Consider the following 26,495-nt stretch of genomic DNA (forward strand, 5'->3'; position numbering starts at 1 on the left):
CTGCCAGCACAGACTTTACACCGAACGAAGGTTCCCGTGTTACAGGTTTTTATTTTTGATGAAGAGCGCAGAGCGCGTCAGAGCTGCTTGGGCCTGATTTATTCAGCAGTACGCGCACAAAGCTCCCAAACTCGGAGACTTTTCCTTCGTTTCCTCTGCTCCTCTCGCTCATCTTCTCTGGAACATCACGTTGATCTGAGATGATAAGTTTAGCACGTGTGACAGTGACGTCTCTCACTGGATGTCCCCCACAGACATCCGGTGTCCAGTTTGTTCGCGCTGCTGTGAGCTCGTAAAGATGCGCGTGACACATGCTGTGCGTCCTTAAACACATCAGCGAGTGAGCTTCAGGTGAGCTTCAGGTGAGCTTCAGGTGCACAGGGCTCGTTTTCTGACCCGTTCATCTGAACCCGGCGGCTCGCGCTCCTTTCTCAGCACATCAGTCGTCTGTGTTTCCGCTGTCTTGCTCGACAGCTGCCGTTTCCTGAGAAAGCTGCGGTTGTTCTCTGGCGTTTATTAGATGCAGCAGCAGTGAAACACCTGCGCGCTCAGCAGCTCTCAGACACTCAGGGACAGTCAAACATTCAGGGACTGGAACTGGGTCTAAAACTGAAGATGAATGAGATGGATGAGAAGCCCTTAGAACTGAGACTTTTTCAGAGAAATACTTTAAGAATTTATCACAAAGAGCAGGGGAGGCGTCCCTATAAGTGATAGTGCAAGGGTTTATCACAGAGTTAAAAGTATTAAAAAGGTTGGGTGTGGCTATTAGTCATAATAATGATAGACTAAAGGCAGATTTGGCAGCTTTAACAGGGCTCTAGACTAACTTTTTGCCATGGGCGTACCGCCGTTAGGCGTACCGGCACAAAAGTTAGGCGCACACAAATTTTCTAATAATTGATATAATATAATGTGTTTGTCTGGATACACTGTGCTTTTTCAGCATTCAAAGACTGATGACACCGTGTCAGAGCACTGGCTATGAATTTCAGAAGGATCCGGCCTTAACAGAAAAGTTAGCAATAGTTCTTTTCCTATTACAGCTACATCCACTTCTGTCGTGCCTAGGCTGCTCACCAGGGCTGGGTATCATCACTGATTTCTAAAATCCATTCGATTCCGGTTTTCAAAGTCCCGATTCGATTCAACTTAGCCTCAGACAGTCAGAAATATTATAACTCTGATCATTTATCAGTACTGACTTCATCAGAATTGTGAACATCACAGCAGATGCCTTTGTGTGAAAGTAGCTGAGAATAAAACAGAAAAACATGAAGGAGATTTTCCTGGTCTGGCTTTTTATAGCAGATAACCTTAAAAATATTCTGCAATGTTCTGCATATAAAGTTTAAATTTCTTCAGTACTGAACAACAGAAAAAATAGGCTTTCTTGTCCGAGGACATTTAAGTGAAAAAGAAAAAGACAGCAGCCACAGCGCTGTAAACAACGGTAGACTGGTGGGTAATAAGCCAATGAATAATACAGAAAACAGAGATTGGAGACGGAAACTGTTCTTGAAGTACAGAGAGAGATAGAGAGAGAGCTAGCTGTGCATGGAGTGTGATTTTAATAGTCGTGGAAGCAAAACAGCAAAATTCATGACGACATTGATCAAATGTGAAGCGCAGTTTGCTGCTTCTTTTGCTGCTGGCTCGGTGGATTTTGGTTGGAGAGACAAAACCTGCAGCTCAGAATCAGCGCAAAAAGACGTAAACACAGCGCGGACCGGACGCATCAGGATCGCTAAGCTCCGACAGCGTGTCCGTCTGCGGGCCGTCGGGTGAGAAAGCCGAGAAAGACAAAGCTGATTCTGATGCGTCGGTCTGTGTTTACGTCTTTGTGCGGAGTCCGTGTACCTGCTCTCATCTGCTGTTTGGTTGTTGTTGAAATGGTTTTGTGAGCTTTAATCTGAGAATCTGGCGTTTCTGGCAAAACACAGTTATATTTAAAAGTCGATTCAGGATCTAATGAATTGATATCGCTTTATTCAAGCTACTCACCTCCCACTTCCACCTGCACTTTCAACTGGACCACGGCCAATCAGAGAGGTCCCGCCCCTTACTATCTCTGATTGGTTTAGTCCACGATAGGGGCAAAATGTGTCTGTTGTTGACCACAGGGAAGGTTGCAGATTTTTTTATTTTTTTTTTGCTACCCGAACAGTTGGTCGCACAGGTGCAACCAAATATTTTTTTTTAGTCGCACCATTGGTCGCACTCTAGAGCCCTGATTTAACTTTTGATACTTAGATAAACAATTATGAAGGATGTCCAGAGAGACGTGGAGTTTGTCTTTCTTCTGTTTTCTCTCAGCGCGACGACATTCACGCCTAAGGGCGCGAGTAGTATCATTTAGCCAGGGTTGTGAGGATTTGGCACGTTTAACCCTCAGAGGGAAAAGAGCAAGCTCGTCCGCTGATAAACCCCCGTTACAGCTAGCATCAGAGAGGGGAGAGTCAAGGAAACCATCAGTGAAGGGAGCGATTGACTGGGAGTTAATCGTGCGCGTTTGCCACACAGGACCATCACTGTTCAATTCCACATTACTCACTACACTGTAAACCCGAATAAGTTACCAGAACTCAAAAAAATTGAGGCAATTGATTGCCTCAATTTTTTTGAGTTGATCAACTCAAAAGTCAAATTTTTCCAGAACATAAAAGTTTGGATTACATGGTACTTGTATCTTTTGAGAACAGTCAACTCAAATATTTGCAGTTAATATGACTTAAAGTTTCAAGTTTACAAATTCAAAGAAATAAGTTCACAGAACTTATAAAACATAAGTACACAACCACAACATTTTTATGTTAACAAAACTCAAATGTTTATTAGTTTGTGTTGTCATTATTTTAAGTACACGTTAGTCAAATATGTTGACTACTTGATACTTAAAAACATGTGACCCAAAACTTAAAATTTTTGAGGCAATTGATTGCCTCAATTACACCGAGTATCGGTAACTTAATATGCAAAAGTCATAAACATCTGCCATTGAACAGTAGGGATGGGTATTGATAAGATTTTAACGATTCCGATTCCATTTTCGATTCTGTTTAACGATTCGATTCCTTATCGATTCTCTTATCGATTCTTTTTTTAAAAAAAAGGAGAACACTAAAGTCAATTAGCTTAGAACTGTGTTTTATATCTTCTCTTTGAACAAGATAGAAATTTAGGAGTAACATGGCCTTACAAACCCAACAGTGAGATCTTAAGAGATCCAGCCTACGGCTCTTCAATGGGGTGTCACAGGGTCCCCAGGAAAAAAATTGTAAATGTAAAATAATAAAATAAATATTCTTCTGTAGCAATAACAAAGTTTAACATAAATTATTCTGTAGCAATTACACAAGAATATCCAGTAATGTCCTGCCTACAATTAAACACATTCACTTACCAAAGTGAAATTGGGGGCATCTGCTGTGGCAAATGGGTGCAAGCCTTTGACCACAAACTGAGTCACTGCTCGGTGACATTCGTCTATCCTGGCCTGAAAGGAGACGCTAACGGTAGACTGCAGCGAGAACTGCCAGCATCTGAGCCAGACTCTGTCTCTCTCATCATGGTCACTAAATGCAACGCACAGTAATAGCAGGTTTTGTAATAAGGTAAATCGCGCTAACATAATATGCAATGCTAATTGATTAGTTACCTGCAGTATTAACGGGAGAGGACGTGGAAACGCTACCGCTGCTGCTGGGTTGAGCTTCGCTAGTCCGGAGCGGATCAAAAACACGACATTCGTTGAAAGCAATCGCGTGTTTTTTGAGCAAATGCTTTTGCATATTCGTAGTGTTTCCTCCCTCTGATGAAATCTCTACTTTGCAAGTATTGCACGTTGCCCTGTTGTCATCCTTTCTCATAAGTTGTAACCAAACTTTTGAGCGTTTGCGCCGCTCAGGCGCCGTGTTTCCTACTGGGTAAAAGACGCTACTCAACGTGATGACGTCATTCGGGGCGACTGGAATCGATAAGGGAATCGTTTATAAAAGTGGCAAACGATTCCAAGGAATTGAAACAGTGGGAACCGGTTCTCAACAAGAACCGGTTTTCGATACCCATCCCTATTGAACAGTATCTTGCCTGCTCCCTTTTAGCACTATGTTGAAATTAAATACATTTAAAAAAAATAAAAAATTAAATGAATTAAAAATAATTAACAAAAACATTTATAAATTAAAATAAGTAGACCAAAATTTGTTTAGTCAGGAAAACTGTCAGAGTAATGAAAAATAATGCCAAATAATAATTAATAATATCAAAATGTGCTGTTGGCTCTCTGGCTAATATCTGAATAAGGCAACAGGGCAGCAATTTGAGTGAATTACAATGCTATTTGTTTTACATTAACCAGTATCAAACAGTGAAATTTAGGTCATCTTGCGCAGCCCACAATGTTTTGGAAATAGTATTACGAAAAACATTAAAACATACAAAACATTAGTGTTGCTTTGCATTATGTTAATGAGAACAAAGGCACGTTGTATAGTTTGGACCTATTGGCTGAACACCTGTAGAGTAATTCAATAACGTTTTGAGGCATTATTTAGATAAAAGGAGAGAACTTTGAACTAGCCTTTTATAATGCTTCACCCTGCATCCTTCTTTCAGATGAGTTCCTACATAGACAAGTCATTCTTGAGGGTCTGTAACCTGGGTGACAGTTTACCACTTTCTAGACCAAGTAAAATCTTTTGAGTAAATTCTAAAGGTCAGGGCTTTGGGGTAGCTGAGGTGCATAGATCAGTCCAAACATTACCAGGAAGGCTTCACCAAATCTGGGGAGACTGAACACGGCATCACTTTCAATGACGACAGAGATTTTCACAGGTTGGTAGTAGGGCTGCCACAAACGATTATTTTGATAGTCGACTAGTCACCGATTATTTTTGCGATTAGTCGACTAATCAGATCATCATCCATTGGACATAAAACGTACAGCTTCTTGCACCAGCAGCATCTGCTCTTATATAACTATCATTAGCTTACAGCTTTAAGTGTTTAAGGTCTGTGCTAACTAAAAATAAAGACAAGATGATAGTTTATTAAATTTGAATGAAATCTGCAGATTGTTTCGGTGAAGTTTAATAAACTCCTTGCTATCTAAAATATAACAGGACACCGGAGTAAATTCTCCAGCATCTCACACTTCTGATAATCAGCTGTCTGCTTGACGTTTATTCAGCTGTGTAAAAACTATAAATTTAATCTCAGCCAAACCGATTTACTCAGGAACAAATAAAATACAAAAAAAGCCAAACAACAACATTTTTAAGTTATCTAAGTGACTCCTATATCATGTTTAACCTGAGTAGCGAAAGACGGCGGTGGGTTTGAAAACGATCTGCCAGGAGTCCGGTGTTCTCACGGCTCTAGTTAGCCTAGCCCCCGGCTAGCTATCGAGCTAGTAGGTAACAGACGTCTCCGAAAACGTCGGAGCGCTTTTGAAAATATGTGGTGTCCTGATAAACTGAGCCGATATTTGAGGTTTACACAGCTACATTCTCGCCTGAAAATATGTTAAACGTTTATTTTGTGACCCAGAAAGAATAATAAGAATAATATTAAAACTAACTAGCTGCCGCCATTGTTGGAAACTGAGCTGGGCTGCGCTATGAATTCTGGGACACAGCTTCTTCTTCTTCTTCGGGGTTTAACGGCAGCTGACATCCTTGTACATGCAGTGCTGCCATCTTCTGTTTCAGTCCGTTATTACACTCTTAATTCCTGCTACTTATTCCTGCGTCTTTTGTGATCTTACAAAGCTTCAAACGACGCGTCGACTATTAAATCAGTCGTCGACGATTTTGATAGTCGACGTAATCGTGACTAGTCGACTAATCGTGGCAGCCCTAGTTGGTAGTGAACTGGACTTGTCGTGTCATGGTCACTGATGACAGTGAAGAGGGCCACTTCAACACCATCAAGCTCCAACTCATCAGATTCGTCCTGAATTAATGAAAAAGAGATACTAATCACAATCTAACCCAAGAAATACAACAGACGACATATAATTTCTCATTTTACCAACTCCCATTGAGATCCAATACCTCTTTTACAAGGGAGACCTGAGTCTCACTGTAAGAGGTGAAAAACAGAAGATCCATGTTCTGCACACATAAATCAGCTAATTCACCAGAGAATCAAGTGGTGTGAGATAGACTGAAACTAAGCTAAAGGAAATACACAGGAAAATGTTTTACTAAACATCTTATCACTTTCAACAAAACACCAATTCAGTTCATTCGTAGTGAGGAGACAGAAAAGACCATACATGGAAACCGTATGGGTAGACTAAACAAAGGTAAGTCCAAACAGTGCATCAAAATACATGTTTGTACTTTGATGCACTGTTTATATACACAGTAGTATCTGTTAGATACTTAAGGACACTCACAGTGCAGGTTCTGAAAAATCCAGAGACATCCTCACGCAGATAGACAGGAAGGGCGTGGAGAACGGTAGTGCGCTTGGTGTGGATATCATGGATTTCCTATTTCCAGATAAAAACAGAATTGTATATACTGGTGAGTTTACTGAACAACAACAACAACAGTCAAATCAGAACATATGTCCACAAATAACCTGTTCACATCTTTAATACAGTCAGACAAATAGCAAACACAAAGTGGAGTAATAGCAAAATTCAAAAAGCTCATTTAAATCATTGAACCTGTCCAATGTTCCACTGGTTCAACCTATGAAATGTGTAACAATCTATTATTACCTGTTCATTGTGAATTCTTAGACTTTCAGCCAGGGCATCTGCTGTCTTCCCAGTTTTTGATGCCTTCTGTCTGAATAAGGTCATCAGTCGAGGAAGATGGCGGTCAAGTTCAGCGTAGAATGTATTGGGCAGGTTCTGATTTGTAATCCGCTGAAACTCTGCATACAACTACAGCAGAAGGACAATACAGTTCAATTTGAAGAATCTCGCACATCTTTATAAAGCAGCAAAAAGTTGCCACATGAGTAAGAATTACAATTTTCATTTTAAAGAGAGCTGATCCATATTACCTCAGACTCCATTTTTAGAGCAGGCCAGAGGTCCAAGAGCTCCTTCACTCCTTCACAACCCTAACCCTGCACATATAGTTTAAAATATAGCGTTTCTAACAAGCAAACGGCTTGAAAGCACTCTCACTGCAGACAGGCATCTCCGCTGTGTAACTGCAGGGACAACGGGCTTGTTTGGACCCAACTATTCTGAGTCATGAGAGGGGGTTTAAAAATTTAGAGAGATTAAAACACTTTGTTTCATACTAGGAGACCGGGCGCCACCTCTAGAACAAGTAGTATCTAACTTTTTAAACAGCCTGCCACCCTCATTACAACAACTTAATGCTAGCTCTGCAAGCGCAAAGTTTCCTTCGGGGAGAGCAGCAAAGCACATAAAAAACACGGACCCGACATTTCTGCTATTCTTTTCGACACGCACCCAAAATACAACTAAATATTCGTATTTTAACAATAAACTAATATCAACATTGAAAACTTAATGTAAGTCCAGTGATGCTAGTTGCTGCCGTTAGGTCCAACTTTCTCCAGTTGTCCGTGTTGCCTCTTTGGTGCTGTTCCCGCCCATATACCTTTACTTCTTCTGTGTTTCGTATTAATGCTCATTAGCGCCGCCTTCCGCTTCTGAGGGTGAATCAGAAATTAACTCAGAATAAAAATTGATTCCTGCAGCTGCTCAACACTTATGGAAAAAATTAAAAATATATATGTAGGATACATTGATAAAACAATGAATATTAAAATAAATACATTTTGTCTTCCACTAATGCATTTAAGACAATTTGATTTTACTTATTTGGTGAAACACTTTGAGATTTTATTGTATTTTAGCATGTGCTACATAAATTAAGTTTATTATTAAATCCTACCTACTTGAAACAACAAAAATAACAGGACTTTACCATTCTTATGTGTCCTAACTTATCTGTGTTATGTTGTGCTTAAGTTATGATTTTAAGTGATGCTTACTTAATATAGAAATAGTTCAATTCAATCAAATATTATTCGTTTCATTTACTCAAAAAGAAGAACATGTTACACGAACTTGACATATTTAAGTTAACAGAACTTTTAAAGACTTTGAGTATACACTACTTAATCTATTTAATTACTTTGAACATTCGGGTTTACAGTGTACAGTATTAAACAAAACTGGGAAGTGATCTGAAATCTCAGAATCCTCAATGTCCGTGATGCAAATGTCCAGACCATAAGATCACGTATATGACCTTTTGTCTGAGTTGGTTTACACACAAGCCCTGCACCTCTGCCAGTGGTGGTATTATAAGACACCTCAATAGTTTTGATCTGCAGCCCACGACCCCCACGACCCCCACACAGGTTCAGCTCTCTCACCTCATTTTTAACCTACTGGACGTCAGGTCTTCTTAGACAACATTAACATCAAATCACTCGATCTGATCGTCTCTATCTAACTAATGTTTTCCACATTTATGATTTAATACAGGATTTAAACTTTAAAATCACATTTTCTTCTTTCCTGTAAAAGTGAAAACTCCATCACATGTGAACATTCAGTCACATATGATTACACTTCCTGTTTCATTTAGTGTATGTAACTCTCCTTCCATTAGATTTCATCAGCACATTTTCCCTATTAATCCAGTTATTTACAAGTACTTTGTTTTTCTCTTTAAAGCTCTCTTGATCACAGTTTACTCAAAACTGTTTATTTTTATTAAACGATAGATTTTATAAGTCAGACATTCAGAGATCAGTAGCTCCTGTGTGTTGCTCACTGCCTCCATCCAACAGTACATGACAAGTGTGACCCGCGGTTCATTTACACCAAACATTCAAAGTGACTTAGTGCTAACTGCTATAATGAATGTCATATACAGACTAAACAACAAAATAAACCAACATAAAATGTATTTACTATCATATAAACATATTATGTATATATATAAATATATATGATGTCACTGGATCACGACAGGAAAACATAAGAAAATAAGAGATTTGATTTGTTACAATATGGAATATATTTACTAAATGAGGAAAATCACTGCGATGCTGCAATCAAAGGTGATCTACTTTCATTTATACACAAAGATGCAGTTCAGTAAGAGCCTGTGTGAGCTCAGGTGTCCTGCATGAGTTTCTCTTTGAAAACGGAGGCTCTCCAGATAAAGGAAAGGTGCATGAATTAAAACCAATGTCCTTTTAATATATGAAATAACTCTGGTGACAGAAATCATCCAGCACTGAGAAAAAGGCTTCTGAACACTGAGACCTGCATTATCAGTTTCGGGGCTTTTGCAACATTCACAGCAGCTCAGGTGAAAAAATACAGTCACCACCCAGACAGGATGTGAACTTTAACACTTAAATACTCCAAGACAAGGCCGTGGGTGGCAATGTGTGGTTTGTTTAGAGCGCACTTCCAACTCAGTTCTCTGAAAAATACACGCTGTTTATTTCTTGTAAAAGTTAACCAAATATTTTCTTAGAACTAGACTCTCAGATGGAAATATTCACACATTTCATCAGACCAGCTTTAACATCACAAGTTCTTTTAACATCTTATATTTGCAAATGAAAACACAGCCACATAGAAGATATTTGTCTTTATTCATGTTGCTGCAGCCAAGTTGTAATTATTCTCTGATTTTATGGTCAAACTATGAGATTTTCCAAATGTGTGTGGAGTGACATGACCTTTCTCTGATGATCTAAATGTCGTGACCAAGAATCATTCAGGATGAACAACGTGAACAGTCTGCCTCATAGTTCTCACAGGTGAGCGTCAGAATTACAGACACATTCTCATGTCTGTGGTCTCTGGCTAACTTTTCATGCTCTCCATAAATGCAGGAATCTGCAGGTTTTATTGAAACTGTCACATCTCAACACTCAGTGCCAAAAACAGGGCTGATCCCTGTTTCATTTGATAACTGCTTCATGTTAACAAATCCCGTTTTTTAAACCGTGATGTAGAACATGATCTCTCTCACTCTCTCGTTCTCTAAATAAAACCCAGCAAACTGGCAATCACTTCTGAAAGATGGGAGTAGTTCACTCTTTATCAGCTGCAAGACTGTGTAGCGCTCGGATGTTTGCCCCAACCCCCAGCCTGCAGGCGTCTGACCTTTAACCCTTGCTGCAATGTGTCCCTCTGAGGGCCTAGTGCAGTAGTAGTAGTAATAGTAGTAGTATTGTGCGACACACATGCACACAGGCTTAAAGAGACGTCACTCTTATGGCTTGAAAATTGTGAAAATTTTTCAGATACTCACATCACAGTCCTGCTGCGAATTAGAAACACTGAAAGGTCAAAGGTCATTATTAAAAGAGTTTACACTTGAGTTTCAGCCTAGACACAGACTTGAAAGTGAATCAGAGATATATTTGGGGGAAAAAAACAGAAAAATAAATAATTAGAAAGAATAGTGCACAAATAGAAAAGCCCAAAAACCAAACCTGTACAAGAGTGATACTACTAATCTACAAATGGCTGCAATATGCAGAAAATACACTTAGACAATTTTGCATTGATGCAATACTTAAATTAAGGCCGTCTGCACTTCAGTTAACTCTCTTTTTTCTAAAAAAAAAAAAAAAAGAAAATGTAATTGTGGGGACATGGAGGGAAAAAATGATATTAATGTGTTGTTGTGGTCCTGGGTCTTGGACCCCAAGACTTTTAAGTTCTGTCAAATATTTTCAGCTTAACTTTTGGGTTGTTTAGTTGTTTGTGGTGTTTTGAGTCTTGATTTCTTAGATGCTAATCCTCCTTTGGGTTGTCCATGTTTATGTTTTCAGGTTTTCTTAGTTCTAGTTTCATCACTTTTACTTCCCTTTACCTTTTTATCATTCAATTAGTTTCACTTGTTCCTTATTGTACTCCAGCTGTGTTCTTTCCCCCCCAGTAGCCTCCAGTATATTTAAAGCCTCCATTTGCATGCGTTCACTGTTGTGTTGCACTGCTTGTTTCCTGCATGCCTGTGAGCTTTTCCCCATTTGATGCCACTTGGTGGATGATTTTTTTCTCTGTTATGTGACTCTGCATTTTGGGTTTCCACTTTCCACCACACACAGGATATAAAGGCCTATCCACAAATTTGATCAAATCTATATAATAAATCATGTTGGCACACAGTATTTAGATTTCACATGAATTATTAGAAACCTGTATTATAAGTAAAGATGGGTGGGTTCAAATAGTCCCACCAACATAAATTGAATTGAATTGAAAGCCTTTATTGTCACTATACATAGTGCAACGAGATTAGAAACAGCTCTATAAAAGTGCACATGTGCTTATAGCACATTATAAAAACTATACAATAATGTAACTATACATTTACTATAAATATAAATACATAGTACAGTGCTGACAGAGACAGACAGTCAGAGAATTGATGATATTTCAGATATTTTGAGTTGAGTATGGTGATGGCTTTTGGGGAGGAAGCTAAAGCGCCTGCCAGAGGGCAGTAGGTTGAAAAGATTGTAGCCGGGGTGGGTAGTGTCCTTTAAAATGTTTCTGGCCCTACTAAGACAACGGGAGTTGTAGACGGCAGACAAGGAGGGCAGCGGGCAGCCAATGATTTAAATGATAAAGCAGACAGTATGAGCATGTGGTGTGAAATATCAGTTTAATGTGGTCATGTCAGAGCTACAATACAAAGAAAATCCAAAACTCAATTACTGTGAACTCACTGCGTGTCTGTGCCTCTCAGACTGATTGAAGTCCATAAGATGATGATCGAGGAAGAGGAGGACAAAGCGAAGTCTGCAGGACTCTGCCGTCTGCCTGTGAAGAGTGACCGGTCCAAACATCAACCTACAGACTTCACCGATGAAGCTGGACCCTCAGACACAGAGTAAAATCACTGCTAGTAACTCGTCTCCAGGAATATCCAATCCATCCAGTTCTTAACTGCTCATCCAGTTTAGTCACAGATTGGCTGAGCCTCTATCAGCTGACTTGGATTTAAAAAATGAGCTATTCAGTGTGTTTCACAGAGCAGCTCATTGTTCTGCTTTATTTTAGCATAACTAATAATGCACGTTATCCATGTTATCATTTTAACTTCTACAGTATTTGAATTACTGAGATGTGTTGGGTATTGTGTTGTTTCTTGTTACATTTTGCTTATTAGTAGACTTCGCACTATATTATACCTTTACATTAATGTCACCTTTATGTAATGAATGATTGAAATAGTTTGTAAAATAAATAAAATTTAATCTTAAATGCTTGTATTTTTATATCTGATGTAGAACTGGTAAAAAGAGTTGACAATTAAAAACTTCACCTTTTCAAGAAATTACTTCTTTGCCATGAGCTATGCACACTGCCCCAGTGGTATCTAAAGTATTTTACTGGGTATTGGTATTAAGTTAAAAATTCAAGTATGGTGAGAACTGCAATTTAGACCAATTTAAATGACTTTCAACTGAGAATTTATTAATGTCTGATGACATATGAATAAACATATCTTTGTTTGCAGAAGTCAGAGGTCACAGGCTTCAGGGATCAACTTTCTGTCTCAGAAGAGTGACTGGTCCATTGGTAAACCCCCAGACTTCAGAGAAGAACCTGGACCACTACACACAAAGTAAGAACCTGACCTGAACATTTAATCAAATCTGTAGTGATGAAGAGGCATACATTATACTAATAGTAGCAATGCACTGATTGCAATTCCCATTTTCAGTTTTGTGTAAGTGTGACCTGCTGACATCAACTAACAAGTAAAAATCAAGGTTTGTTCATCCAGTAAGGGTTCCCAAAGCTAGTCCCCATCCCCCGGATTAACAAGGTCTGCATCAGCTGCCGCTCCTCGACTGTGCAAAATAGAGAGAGAAAAACATTATATACAGTAAGTAAGTAGATATATACAAAGAGGACATTATGCGCAATAAGTGAGTAAATTATATACATTAAGTTAAATAGAATAAAAAAATCTGGAAATTTACAGTTCAAAATGTACATTGTGTGAGTGGGGTGTTAAAGTGGCTTGTGCCGCAATGAAGTCAGAAGGATCAGGCATGAAATGGTCTTGCCAACGTTCAGCTGGAGGTGGTTGTCCTGGCACCACGATGCCAGATTCTTCACTTCATCCATGTAGGCCGCCTCATCGTTGGTGGAGATGGCACCCAACACCACTGTGTCGTCAGCAAACTTCACAATGGTGTTGGAGCCATGGGTGGCCACACAGTCTGAAGTGTAGAGGGAGTAGAGCAGTGGCGAGAGGACACAGCCCTGTGGCGCTCCCGTGTTGATGGCGATGCTGTCAGAGACACACCTACCCACCCTCACCACCTGAGTTCTGCCAGTGAGGAAGTCCAACACCCATGCACACAGACGGCTGTTGAGTCCCAGATCCCTCAGCTTTGTGAACAGTCTGCAGGGCACTATTGTGTTAAACGCTGAACTGTAATCAACAAACAGCATTCACACATAGTTACCCTGTTTCTTGTCCACGTGGCTGAGAGTGGTGTGCAAGATGTGGCGTCCTCCGTGGATTTGTTGGGTTGGTAGGCGAACTGGAGCGGATCTGTGGTGTCTGGGATGGAGGAGGAGATGATGTTCTTCAACAGCCTCTCGAACACCTTCATTACTACCGAGGTCAGTGCAACTGGCCGGTAGTCGTTCAGGCATGAGGGCTTGCTGTTCTTGGGCACAGGGATGATGGTGGATCTCTTGAAGCATATGGGGACCACAGACTTCGCCAGGGACTCGTTGAAAATCAAAGTGAACACACCTGCTAGCTGGTCAGCACAGCAGCGCAGCAGACGGCCGGTGATGCCATCTGGTCCTGCTGCTTTCCTTGCGCTCACTCTCCTCAGCACAGCTCTGACGTCATGCTCTGCGATGCTGATTGCTGGTCTCTATTGTCAGGCAGTTGTTAGCAATTGTGTAGCAATTGTCCAAGATTCTGTCTCCCCTCATCGGACACATGACATGTTGATAAAAGTTCGGCATGAGATGTCCAAGGTTTGCTTTATTAAAGTCTCCTGCGGGTCCTTGTTTTGAAACGCACTCAGCACATCATGTAGTTCAGACAGAGCCATACCTGTGTTCACCTGGGGTGGGATGTAGACCACTGTGGCGATTAACGAGGTGAACTCGCGGGACAGGTAAAAAGGGCGACAGTTCATGCTCAGGTATTCCAGATGTGGCGAGCAGCCGCTGAAGAGAGTAGATATGCTCCTGACGTCGCACCACTTTCTGTTTACCATGAAACACACTTCTCCACCTTTGGTTTTGTTTGACTCTGCCGTTCTGTCCGCGCGGAGCACAGAGAGTGACTCCGATGGAATTTCTGCCCGATCCACCACTTTGGGGGTCAGCCATGTCTCAGTGAAGCACAGAATGTTGCAGTCCCTCATGTCTCGTTGGAAGGTGACTCTTGCCCTCAGATCGTCTAGTTTGTTCTCCAACAATTCAACGTTAGCTAGCAGGTGACTGGGCAGTGGTGCGCAGTGAGTAAATATGTCGATTTATTCATAGTTTCATGCAACTGTCAAATTCTGTTTCTTTGAAAAATATTAAAATGCCATCTGCTTGTCTGTTCCAGCAGTCTGGCTCTATTCCATTTGAATGCAATAGGGACATAGTCTCTAGACTCTGAAATATTAGATATGATTTAATGTCTTGCAACAGCGTCTGTGTTTCATAGTGCAACATGTGTTGCTATAGTGGACAATCAGGCATTTAGACAAGAAAAGCATGTAAGTTACTAAGAGAAAGTGTCACGATCTGGTACAGGGATTCAAACGCAGAGCGGTAAGGTATCTCCAAGGTGTAGTTTATTTACAGTGCCAGTGCAATATATGTACAGTGAAGGGATCCAAAACTCCGGGGGAATCACAGGGTAACTCGCTCACGTCTTCTTCGCTCACACTCACACACGTTCCCGCAGCAGGGAGGTCGCAGGTCCCGGGGGGGGAGATCTGAGGCAGACGAGAAGGCAGGTCACCAACTAATCACAAATCACGAATATGAAGCACAAGAGCTGTGAGAACACTAACGTTAGGGGTACAATCATCCAGCGACGAGAGGATCTGTGTTCCAGCCTCAAATAGTGCTCCCGGTGATGATGGGTGAGTGTTGTCAGGTGTGTGTGTGGGCCAAGGGCAGGAGCCCACAGTGAGCTCCGCCCAGGCAGAGAGGGAGAGAACAGAAACAGCAATTGTAGCCTTGTGGGGCCGACCGGGCAGGCACGGAGACCATGACAGTACCCCCCCCTCAACGGGAGCCTCCCGGTGACCCACCAGGCTTACCTGGATGCCTGCGGTGGAAGTCCCGGAGCATGGCCCCATCCAGGACAGCAGCTCGAGGCACCCAGGAGCATTCCTCTATCCCGTAGCCCTCCCAGTCAACCAGGTACTGAAAACCCCGACCCCGGCGCCGGGAGTCCATGATGCGGGTGATATTGTAGACCAGCTGACCATCCACGAGCCGGGGGGGTGGCGGGGCCCTGGAGGGAGGGCACAACGGGCTGGAGAGCACCGGCTTGACCTGAGACACATGGAAGACATTGTGAATGCGCATGTTGCGCGGCAGCTTGAGGCGGACAGACACAGGGTTCACAACGGTTTCCACGGGAAAAGGGCCAATAAACTGAGGAGACAGCTTCTTTGACTCAGTCCGTAGCGGCACAAAACGGGTAGCCAGCCATACCTGTTGACCGATGGTGTACACGGGGGCCGGTGTCCGGCGACGGTCAGCGAGGGTCTTGTTCCGCTCCTTAGTACGGAGTAGGGCAGCCCGAGTTGCCCGCCAGGCACGATGGCACCCGCGGAGGTGAGCCTGTACAGAAGGAACGGAGTGCTCACCTTCGATGGCCGGGAGCAAAGGCGGTTGATAGCCCAGGGACGCTTCGAAGGGAGACTTGCCCGTGGCGGAGGACGTGTGGCTGTTGTGGGCGTATTCGATCCATGGAAGCTGTTCACTCCAGGTCGATTGGTTGTGCGAAGCGACACAGCGGAGGGCAGCTTCCAGCTCCTGGTTGGCCCGCTCCGATTGCCCGTTACTCTGTGGATGGAAACCGGAAGACAGACTGACCTTGGCCCCCAGTGTGGAGCAGAACTCCCTCCAAACACGGGACGTGAATTGCGGCCCTCTATCCGAGACGATGTCCTCGGGGATCCCGTGAAGACGGAACACATGGGAGGTGAGGAGCCGGGCCATCTCCAAGGCAGAGGGGAGCTTCGGGAGGGCGACGAAGTGTGCAGCTTTGGAGAAACGATCGATAATGGTAAGTATGGCGGTGTTACCAGCGGAGGGCGGCAGCCCCGTGACAAAGTCCAAAGAAACATGGGACCACGGTCGGGCTGGTGTAGGGAGAGGCTGCAGAAGACCCAGTGGAGGGCGGTTCGAAAGCTTATTCCGGGCGCAGGTCGAACAGGCCGCTACGTACTCCTTGGCATCCCTAGCCATAGCAGGCCACCAGAAGTAACGTCGGAGGAACGAGCAGGTGCGGAGGACCCCAGGATGGCATGAAAAGCGGGCGGTGTGAGCCCACTGGAGAACCTGAGAGCGGACGGCTGAAGGAACGAAGAGGCGACCAGGTGGACCAGTGCCAGGATCCGGTTCGGTCTCCTGCGCCTCTTGGATGAGCCCCTCGATCTCCCAGGAGATGGCTCCAATTACGCAGGCGGCCGGGAGGACAGGCTCAGGGTCCGAGTCCTCCCCAGTGATGGAGAATTGCCTGGACAGGGCGTCTGGCTTTACGTTCCGTGTTCCTGGCCTGTAGGTGATAGTGAAGTCAAAACGAGCAAAAAACAGCGCCCACCTGGCTTGCCGGGAATTGAGACGTCTAGCCGAGCGCAGGTACTCCAGATTCTTGTGATCCGTCCAGACGATGAATGGTTGTGCCGCTCCCTCCAACCAATGTCTCCACTCCTCCAGGGCCAGCTTAACGGCCAGAAGCTCCTGGTCCCCGATGTCATAGTTACACTCTGCTGGGGAGAGACGGCGAGAATAAAAGGCACACGGGTGCAGCTTACCGTCCATCTGTTGAGACAGAACTGCCCCAACCCCGGAGTCCGACGCGTCCACTTCCACAATGAACTGCCGTGTAAGGTCCGGTTGCCGGAGTATGGGAGCAGTGGTGAACCTGTCCTTGAGCAGGGCGAAGGCTCGCTGAGCGGCAGAATCCCACTGGAAGGGAACTTTGGGAGAGGTGAGTTTAGTGAGAGGGAGAGCGATTCTGCTGAAATCGCGAATGAACCGTCTGTAAAAGTTGGCGAATCCCAAAAAACGTTGCACTTGGCGGCGATCAGGAGGAGTAGGCCATTCCACCACAGCCCGCACTTTCTCCGGATCAGTCCGCAAGTCCCCCTTCTCGATAATGTGGCCCAGAAAACTCACTGACGCCACGTGGAAATCGCACTTCTCCCCCTTCACAAAGAGCCGGTTCTCCAGAAGGCGTAGCAGGACCTGCCGGACATGGACCTTGTGCTCCTCGAGTGTCTTAGAAAAGATCAAGATGTCATCCAAGTACACAAATACACAACGGTTAACAAAATCACGAAGGACATCATTAACCATCGCCTGAAACACTGCGGGGGCGTTAGTCAGCCCAAACGGCATCACGAGATACTCAAAGTGGCCCCGATGCGTATTGAACGCAGTCTTCCACTCATCCCCCTCTCTGATGCGCACCAGGTGGTAAGCGTTGCGCAGATCCAGCTTGGTAAAGACGGTCATGCCTTGAAGCAGTTCAAAGGCGGAGGAAAGCAACGGCAAAGGGTATTTGTTCTTAACAGTGATCTGATTAAGGCCCCGAAAGTCAATACACGGCCGCAGCGAACCATCCTTCTTATCCACGAAAAAAAACCCAGCCACGACAGGGGAAGAGGAGGGGCGAATCAACCCTGCCGCCAGCGACTCCGAGATGTAACGCTCCATAGCATCCCTCTCAGGCCGGGAGAGGCTGTACAGGCGGCTAGACGGCAGCGGAGCTCCAGGAAGAAGATCGACGGCACAATCGTACGGGCGGTGCGGGGGAAGGGACCGCGCCCGATCCTTACAAAAAACATCCTGCAGATCATGATAAACCCGCGGAACCATCGAGAGGTCCGGGGCGTCCGACGGCGAGGCCGTGGGTGGGAGCGAAACGGGGGAAGCCGCAGCCCGGAGGCAGTTCATATGGCAGGCCACACTCCAACCTAGTACGGCACCCTTCTCCCAGTCGATATGCGGGTTGTGGAGGACAAGCCAGGGGTGACCCAGAACCAGCGGAGTGAGAGGAGCCTTAAACGAAAAAAAACAAATCCTTTCTGCGTGATTGCCAGAGAGAGATAATGAAAGGAATTCAGAAACATGAGTGATGTCAGGCAGGCGCTGGCCCGACAGTGCGTGAACGCGGAGGGGGCGTGACAGAGGCTCCAAGGCGATGTTCAGTTTGGCGGCGAGTGAGGTGTCAATAAAGTTCTGCTCAGCCCCAGAGTCAATGAGAACGGAGAGAGAATGAGAAACAGTCCGAACACGCAGAGTAGCCGGCAAAAGAAGTCTGGGGAGAGGGCTTTCACTCGACAGATCGCCCACCAGCACCCTCACGATCACTGGTGAGCGCACCCTTTTGCCAGCGTTGGGCAGGAGGAGACAGAGTGGCCTTTACGGCTGCAATAAACGCACTCACCGGAGGCAAGACGGCGCTGGCGCTCCGCGGGCGACAGCCGTGAGCGCCCAAGCTGCATGGGCTCTTCCCCATCCCTGGTGTCGGCGTCACACGACCCATGGGCTGCAGTAGGGGTCCCACAAAAGTCCAGCGGGGCATGCCCCGAACGCGCGCGTGCGCTCCGATGTGCGCGCACCTGATCGTCCACCCGCATACACAAAACCAGAAGCGCATCCAGGGAGGAAGGCAGTTCACGGAGCATTAGTTCATTCTTTATTTCCTCATTAATATTAGTGAGCAATGCACTTTTAAGGGCCTCTTCACCCCATTTCGCCTGTTCAGCCAAGGTAGAAAAGTCAATAGAAAAATCAGCCATGCTGCGTTTACCTTGTTTAAGCGCAAGCAAGCGCTGGCCGGCGGTGGCAGTTGTGGCTTTCCTGTCAAACACACCTTTAAACTTAGTAAGAAAGTCAGAAAAGGTGATGTCCGGCTCCGCCTGAAGCGCAGCTTGAGCCCAGGTTAGAGCACGGTCCTGGAGTAACTGGACGATATAAGCGATTTTAGCACCATCAGTAGAAAAGGCTTGCGGTTGCTGGCGAAACTGAAGGGCACACTGAGTGAGGAAACCAGCACATTTATCAATCTCTCCCGTGAAAGCCCTGGGAGTGGGGAGGAATCTGTCAACGTGAACAGGTGAGGGAGCAGGTGGCGCGACACTTACTGCTGGAGCTGGCGCCTCCGACGGAGGAGCGGCGACCAGTGGAGCGGCCGGTAGCGGTGTTAGCCGGGCCACGGCCTGTGTGAGGTTCGCGAGCTCTGCTCGAAGGTGAATGAACATCTGCTCGTGGCGTGCCAGCATCGCGGCCAAAGTGGCGAGGGTGGGAGTCGAGACCGCTGGATCTGCTGAATCCATTTCCGTGGCTGGATGATTCTGTCACGATCTGGTACAGGGATTCAACGCAGAGCGGTAAGGTATCTCCAAGGTGTAGTTTATTTACAGTGCCAGTGCAATATATGTACAGTGAAGGGATCCAAAACTCCGGGGGAATCACAGGGTAACTCGCTCACGTCTTCTTCGCTCACACTCACACACGTTCCCGCAGCAGGGAGGTCGCAGGTCCCGGGGGGGGGAGATCTGAGGCAGACGAGAAGGCAGGTCACCAACTAATCACAAATCACGAATATGAAGCACAAGAGCTGTGAGAACACTAACGTTAGGGGTACAATCATCCAGCGACGAGAGGATCTGTGTTCCAGCCTCAAATAGTGCTCCCGGTGATGATGGGTGAGTGTTGTCAGGTGTGTGTGTGGGCCAAGGGCAGGAGCCCACAGTGAGCTCCGCCCAGGCAGAGAGGGAGAGAACAGAAACAGCAATTGTAGCCTTGTGGGGCCGACCGGGCAGGCACGGAGACCATGACAGAAAGAGACCGGCCCAGTCTAGACTGTATGGATAAGTGGGTTGGGGGGTGGGAGCTGTAGTGATTATGTATTTATCAAATCTGTCCATTGAGAAAATCCAACAGTTATGTCTTTGTCCCAACTGCCCACCATGGTGTCTGCTGAGAGGTTTCCCCCCTCCTGCACCATTATTTTCTATAATAGCAACAGCTGTGTTCATGTATTGCTTGTTCAGTCCATTACTTTTCCTTAAAGCTTTCTTGAGCTAGTTCTTGTAGTTTAAGATATTTTTACTTTGCAATGGTTGTCTGTGGTTGGTTATTATTATGCTTTAATACTAAACAGTCTGTGCAGTAGAATGTGAAGTTTACGGTTTTTGTAGGTAGTTTAAGCTGAGTAGTCATGTGGAGTTCTTCCATTGGGGCAATTCTAGCCTTGAGTAAGTCTGCTTTTTATGGAAGAGATTTCTTAACAAAAATGGAATAGAAGATTTTTCCAGGATGGAGCAGGAGTAGCAGATTATAAAATGCTCTGTTTAAGGCAAGGCAAGGCAAGGCAAATTTATTTGTATAGCACAATTCAACAACAAGGTGATTCAAAGTGCTTTACAGAGACATTAGAAACAAAAACAAATAAAAAGCATGATTTAAAATTGATTAAAACAAGCAAACAAACTAACTAACTAAACACACACATAACTGTGCCACTCTATCTATGACAAATCTCTTTAAATGTCTTCATGGTCTTCTACTGGTGATCCCCACCATATACTGAATTCAAAATCCTGCTCCTCACATACAAGGTCTTAAATAATCAGGCCCCATCTTATCTTAATGACCTTGTAGTACCATATCACCCTATTAGAGCACTTCGCTCTCACACTGCAGGCCTACTTGTTGTTCCTAGAGTATTTAAAAGTAGAATGGGAGGCAGAGCCTTCAGTTTTCAGGCCCCTCTTCTGTCGAACCAGCTTCCAGTTTGGATTCAGGAGACAGACACTATCTCTACTTTCAAGATTAGGCTTCAAACTTTCCTTTTTGCTAAAGCATATAGTTAGGGCTGGACCAGGTGACCCTGAATCCTCCCTTAGTTATGCTGCAATAGGTGTAGACTGCCGGGGGATTCCCATGATGCATTGAGTTTCTTCTTCAGTCACCTTTCTCACTCACTATGTGTTAACAGACCTCTCTGCACTGAATCATACTTGTTATTAATCTCTGTCTCTTTTCCACAGCATGTCTTTATCCTGTCTTGGCACTGTATAACCAAAAATCAGCTTGATGAATACTCTGTTGTGAAAAGTAGCTCAATTTTTATTATTCTCTGTGACCATAATTTTAGTGATAAAGAAATGTGTTCACAGAGAGAGGAAGAGGAGCGGTGTTTGTGAGGAGGAGCAGCTGTCCTGCTGTGCTTTGTGTCAGGATGTCCTGAAGGATCCAGTCTCTACCAGCTGTGGACACTGGGTCTGCAGACAGTGCATCTCCTCATACTGGGACCAGTCTGCTTCATCAGGAGACTCGTCCTGTCCCCAGTGTGGAGAAAGATCCAGAACCAGAGCTGGACTGCAGACAGCCAGTCAGAGCAGCTGTGTACAAAGTAAGACTGAATATCTGTCTGCTGTTTCCCTTTCCTTCTCTCACCCCAACCAATCACAGCAGATGGCCCCGCCCCTCCCTGAGCCTGGTTCTGTCGGAGGTTTCTTCCTGTTAAAAGGGAGTTTTTCCTTCCCACTGTCGCCAAAGCGCTTGCTCATAAGGGGTCATATGGTGTTGGGTTTTTCTCTGTATCTATTATTGCAGGATCTACTGTACAATATAAAGCGCCTTGAGGTGACTGTTGTTGGGATTTGGCGCTGTATAAATAAAATAAAATTTAATTGAATTGATGAACTCAATTCTGAAAACTGGACTTCTTGTGTTGTTCAGACATTGAAGAGTTTTCTTTCTCTTTAGTCTCATTGTTTTTCTTTCTGTCAGCAGATGTTGGTCTGCAGGAGGTTTTAGATGAACATAAGATCAGTCTGAGGAGAAGATGTGAACGTGTGACTGAAGGAAGTGATGAAACAGGAAGTAGAACTCTCCTCAACAGGATCTACACTGAGCTCTACATCACAGAGGGACAGAGTGAAGAGCTTCATACCCAACATGAGGTGAGGCAGCTGGAGACAGCTTCCAAGATGGACGCCCTCCATGACGCTCCAATCAGGTGCCAGGACATCTTTAAAGCCTTACCTGACCAACAGAGACCCATCAGAGTGGTTCTGACCAACGGCGTGGCTGGTGTTGGAAAAACCTTCTCAGTGCAGAAGTTCACTCTGGACTGGGCAGAGGGCTTGGAGAACCAACATGTCAGTGTGGTGGTTCTGCTTTCATTCAGGGAGCTGAACCTGATCAGAGATGAGCAGTACAGTCTTCTGGAGCTGCTCCATGTTTTCCATCCAACATTACAGAAGGTCTCAGCAGAGAAGCTGGCTGTCTCTCAGCTTTTGTTCATCTTTGACGGCCTGGATGAAAGCAGACTTTCATTGGATTTCACCAACAGGAAGCTGCTGTCTGATGTCACACAGAAGTCATCAGTCAGCCAGCTGCTGACAAACCTCATCCAGGGGAATCTGCTTCCCTCGGCTCTCGTCTGGATAACTTCCCGACCTGCAGCAGCCAATCAGATCCCTCCTACATGTGTTGACAGGCTAACAGAAGTACGAGGCTTCACCGACGCCCAGAAGGAGGAGTACTTCAGGAGGAGATTCAGTGATGAAGAGCTGTCCAGAATCATCTCCCACATGAAGACATCCAGGAGCCTCCACATCATGTGTAGAATCCCAGTCTTCTGCTGGATCACTGCTACAGTTCTGGAGCACATGGTGACTACAGAGCAGAGAGGAGAGCTGCCCAAGACCCTGACTGACATGTACTCACACTTCCTGCTGGTTCAGACAAAGAGGAAGAAGAACAAGTACCATGATGGACATGAGACGAGTCTTCAGGAGCTGACGGAGGTTGACAGGGAAGTTCTTCTGAAGCTGGGGAGGCTGGCGTTTGAACATCTGGAGAAAGGAAACATCATGTTCTACCAAGAAGACCTGGAGCAGTGTGGTCTTGATGTCACGGAGGCCTCTGTGTACTCAGGAGTTTGTACAGAGATCTTCAAAAGAGAGTGTGTGATCTTCCAGAAACCAGTCTACTGCTTTGTTCATCTGAGCATTCAGGAGTTTCTGGCTGCAGTCTACATGTTCCACTGTTTCACCAGCAGGAAGACAGAGGTGCTGGAAGCCTTCCTTGGAGAAAAGTACAGTGGGTCATCTCTGGATGATTTCCTTAAACGAGCCATGGAAAAATCCCTCCAGAGTAAAAATGGCCACCTGGACCTGTTTGTCCGCTTCCTTCATGGCCTCTCTCTGGAGTCCAACCAGAGACTCTTAGGAGGTCTGCTGGGTCAGACAGAGAGCAGTCCAGGAACCATCCAGAGAGTCATTAACAATCTTAAGGAGATGAACAGTGATGAAATTTCTCCTGACAGAAGCATCAACATCTTCCACTGTCTGGTAGAGATGAACGACCTCTCAGTACATCAGGAGATCCAAGTATTCTTGAAGTCAGCTAACAGATCAGAAAAGAAACTCTCTGAGATCCACTGCTCAGCTCTGGCCTACATGCTGCAGATGTCAGAGGAGGTTCTGGATGAGTTAGACCTAAACAAGTTCAAAGCATCATTGGATGGGCGACTGAGACTTTTTCCAGTTGTGAGGAATTGCAGAAAGGCTCGGTGAGACCAAGTCATTATTCAGTATTATTCTTCATTGTTGATTTGTGGTTTTAGTTTTTCATGTAACACGAAATTATTCTTCTTATTATTTTTAGCTTTGTATTTTAGATATTGGTCATTAATTATTTTATATACTTTTGTATTTGGACACTGAAAAAGTTCTATCACGCCATTTAAAAAACAATGGGGTCAGAGTTATGGAACACTACAACTAGACCTACTACACCTTGTACCTTGGTAATGGAAATTAATGATGGCTGTGCTGCTCAGTTTACAGGAGATAATTTTAACTTAAATGCAAAAGTTTCCATAAGCTCTGCCTGTAGACTAAATATCCATCCATCCATCCATTCATTTTCTTCCGCTTATCCAGGGTCGGGTCGCGGGGGCAGCAGCCCAAGCAGAGAAGCCCAGACCTCCCTCTCCCCAGCCACCTCCTCCAGCTTATCCAGGGGAACACCAAGGCGTTCCTAGGCCAGCCGAGAGACATAATCTCTCCAGCGTGTCCTGGGTCTGCCCCAGGGCCTCCTCCCGGTGGGACATGCCCGGAAATCATCGCCCAAGAGGTGGCCAGGAGGCATCCTTGTCAGATACCCGAACCACCTCAACTGGCTCCTTTCGATGTGGAGGAGCAGTGGCTCTACTCTGAGCCCCTCCCGAATGGCTGAACTTCTCACCCTATCTCTAAGGGAGAGGCCAGCCACCCTTCGGAGGAAGCCCATTTCCGTCGCTTGTATTCGCGATCTCGTTCTTTCGGTCACTACCCACAGCTCGTGGTCATGGGTGAGGGTAGGGACGTAGATAGACCGGTAAATTGAGAGCTCTGCTTTTACACCCAGCTCTCTCTTCACCACAGCGTCCGCATCACTGCAGCTGCTGCACCAATCCGTCTGTCAATCTCCTGCTCCCTTCTCCCGTCACTCGTGAACAAGACCCCGAGATACTTAAACTCCTCCACTTGGGGCAGGGTCTCGTCCTTGACCCGGAGTGGGCACTCCAACCTTTTCTGGCTGAGGACCATGGCCTCAGATTTGGAGGTGCTGATTCTCGTTCCCACCGCTTCACACTCGGCTGTGAACCGTTTCAAGGCGAGCTGGAGGCCATCACCTGATGAAGCCAACAGGACCACATCATCTGCAAAAAGCAGAGAAGTGAAAGTCTTCCGCCACTTGGCTATGCCTAGAAAGTCTGTCCATACAAATTATGAACAGAATCGGTGACAAAGGGCAGCCCTGGCGGAGCCCATCACCCACCAGGAACAAGTCCGACTTATTGCCGGCTATGCAGACCAAGCTCTTGCAAAGGTCGTATAAGGACTGAATGGCCCGTAGCAATGGGCCAGACACCCCATGCTCCCAGAGCACCCCCCCCACAGGACCCCCCGAATGCTTTCTCCAAGTTCACAAAGCACACGTAGACTGGTTGGGCAAACTCCCATGCAGACTAAATACCTGATGATTAATTTCTGCTAGTTTTTTTTTGATCCACCAATTGCCATTTGCTAGATGTGTACATTCTATCACCATTTGCTAGTTCATAAAAATATGCCCATAATTAAAAAAAAAAGCCTTCCTTTAGCTTCACAAATCAACAAATGAATGAAACATCTTTACTGACACCGCACATGTTATAGCTTTACCATCTCAAAGACTAATTGCAGACACACACTAAGGGATGACTGACATGTATGTGTTTAATACTTTAGTGCTCTTGAAGTGCAACTTTTCATGTGCTAGCCAATCGAGTGATGTTGTACAATAAATTATTCCAGGAGAGTTGGAAAGTTCAGCATCAAAATAAAGATGAGTTTTTCTTTTTAGTGATATACATGAACAAGCTAGTAACATGCACTAGCTTGAACCTCACTTGAGATAGCTTGGTTCATGTCAGTCGACTTAATTGTAAGTAAGTAATTGGTTGACCCAATATTCTCAAAGACAGTGAACGGTTATTAAATTTCTACTGACAGAAGCATTAACATATTGCACTGTCCGGTGGAGATTAACAAATTCTAAGTGTATTTGGAGAGTGAAGTGTTCTTGAAATCAGCTAACAGATCAGAGAAGAAACTCTCTGAGATCCACTCCTTACAGTTTGTGGATCACAATATGATAGCTAATATTAGTTATCATAAAATTAGTTCATAGCCAGAGCTTGTGCCTGTATGTATGTATGCCTTGAAAAGCGCTATATAGATCCAATCCAATCCATTATTATTATTATTATTATTATTATTATTATTATTATTATTATTATTATTATTATTATACTATATTGCCAAAAGTATTCACTTCAAATGCATATGAACTTGACTGGCATCCTTAACCCATAGGGTTTAATATAATGTCAGCAAGACCTTTGCAGGTATAATTACTTTAACTCTTCTAAGAAGGCTTTCCACAAGGCTTAGCAGTGTGTTTATGGGAATTTTTGACCATTCTTCCACAGAAGCACATTTGTTAGACACTGATGTTGGACAAGAAGGCCTGGCTCCCAGTCTGCACTCTAATTCATCCCAAACATGTTCTTTAAGGTTAAGGTCAGAAATTTGTGCAGGCCAGTCAATGTCTTCCATACCAAACTTGCTCATTCATGTCTTTATGGACCTTACTTTGTGCACTGGCGTGCACTGTGAGTACAGAATGGGGCCATTACCAAACTGTTCCCACAATGCTGGAAGAATGAAATTCTCCAAAATGTCTT

The 26,495-nt window shown here is 44.7% G+C and overlaps 2 protein-coding genes across 2 annotated transcripts in view; one reads left to right on the forward strand and one right to left on the reverse strand.

Annotated features, from left to right (window-relative positions):
* Nucleotides 1-26,495, forward strand: part of LOC146662797 (NACHT, LRR and PYD domains-containing protein 12-like) — a 57,120-nt gene that overhangs the window by 179 nt on the left and 30,446 nt on the right. The window contains exons 2-5 of the mRNA XM_085417718.1: nt 11,730-11,873; nt 12,504-12,611; nt 21,388-21,623; nt 22,004-23,792. Coding sequence (XP_085273844.1) covers nt 11,749-11,873; nt 12,504-12,611; nt 21,388-21,623; nt 22,004-23,792 — 2,258 coding nt within the window. The 5' untranslated portion in view covers nt 11,730-11,748. The remainder of the gene's footprint in view (nt 1-11,729; nt 11,874-12,503; nt 12,612-21,387; nt 21,624-22,003; nt 23,793-26,495) is intronic.
* LOC146662798 (uncharacterized) lies at nt 4,626-7,071 on the reverse strand. The gene is made up of 4 exons (XM_085417715.1): nt 7,024-7,071; nt 6,734-6,901; nt 6,404-6,499; nt 4,626-5,955 (listed from the first exon to the last, which is right to left on the reverse strand). Exons 1-4 carry the CDS (start codon nt 7,033-7,035, stop codon nt 5,836-5,838), a joined length of 396 nt encoding a protein of 131 aa, XP_085273841.1. The 5' UTR covers nt 7,036-7,071; the 3' UTR covers nt 4,626-5,835.

This window comes from Rhamphochromis longiceps, linkage group LG9 (genome assembly GCF_057381845.1).
Source record: "Rhamphochromis longiceps isolate RC_006_pf linkage group LG9, R_longiceps_female_GT1.1, whole genome shotgun sequence".
Lineage (NCBI taxonomy): Eukaryota > Metazoa > Chordata > Actinopteri > Cichliformes > Cichlidae > Rhamphochromis > Rhamphochromis longiceps.

Bases quoted from the DNA above. Each gene is read 5' to 3' on its own strand.
- LOC146662798 (XM_085417715.1), bottom strand. The intron at 6,500-6,733 runs GTAATAATAGAT...ATCTGGAAATAG, and splicing joins TAAGAATTCACAATGAACAG to GAAATCCATGATATCCACAC. The intron at 5,956-6,403 runs GTGAGTGTCCTT...TCATTAATTCAG, and splicing joins GATTTTTCAGAACCTGCACT to GACGAATCTGATGAGTTGGA.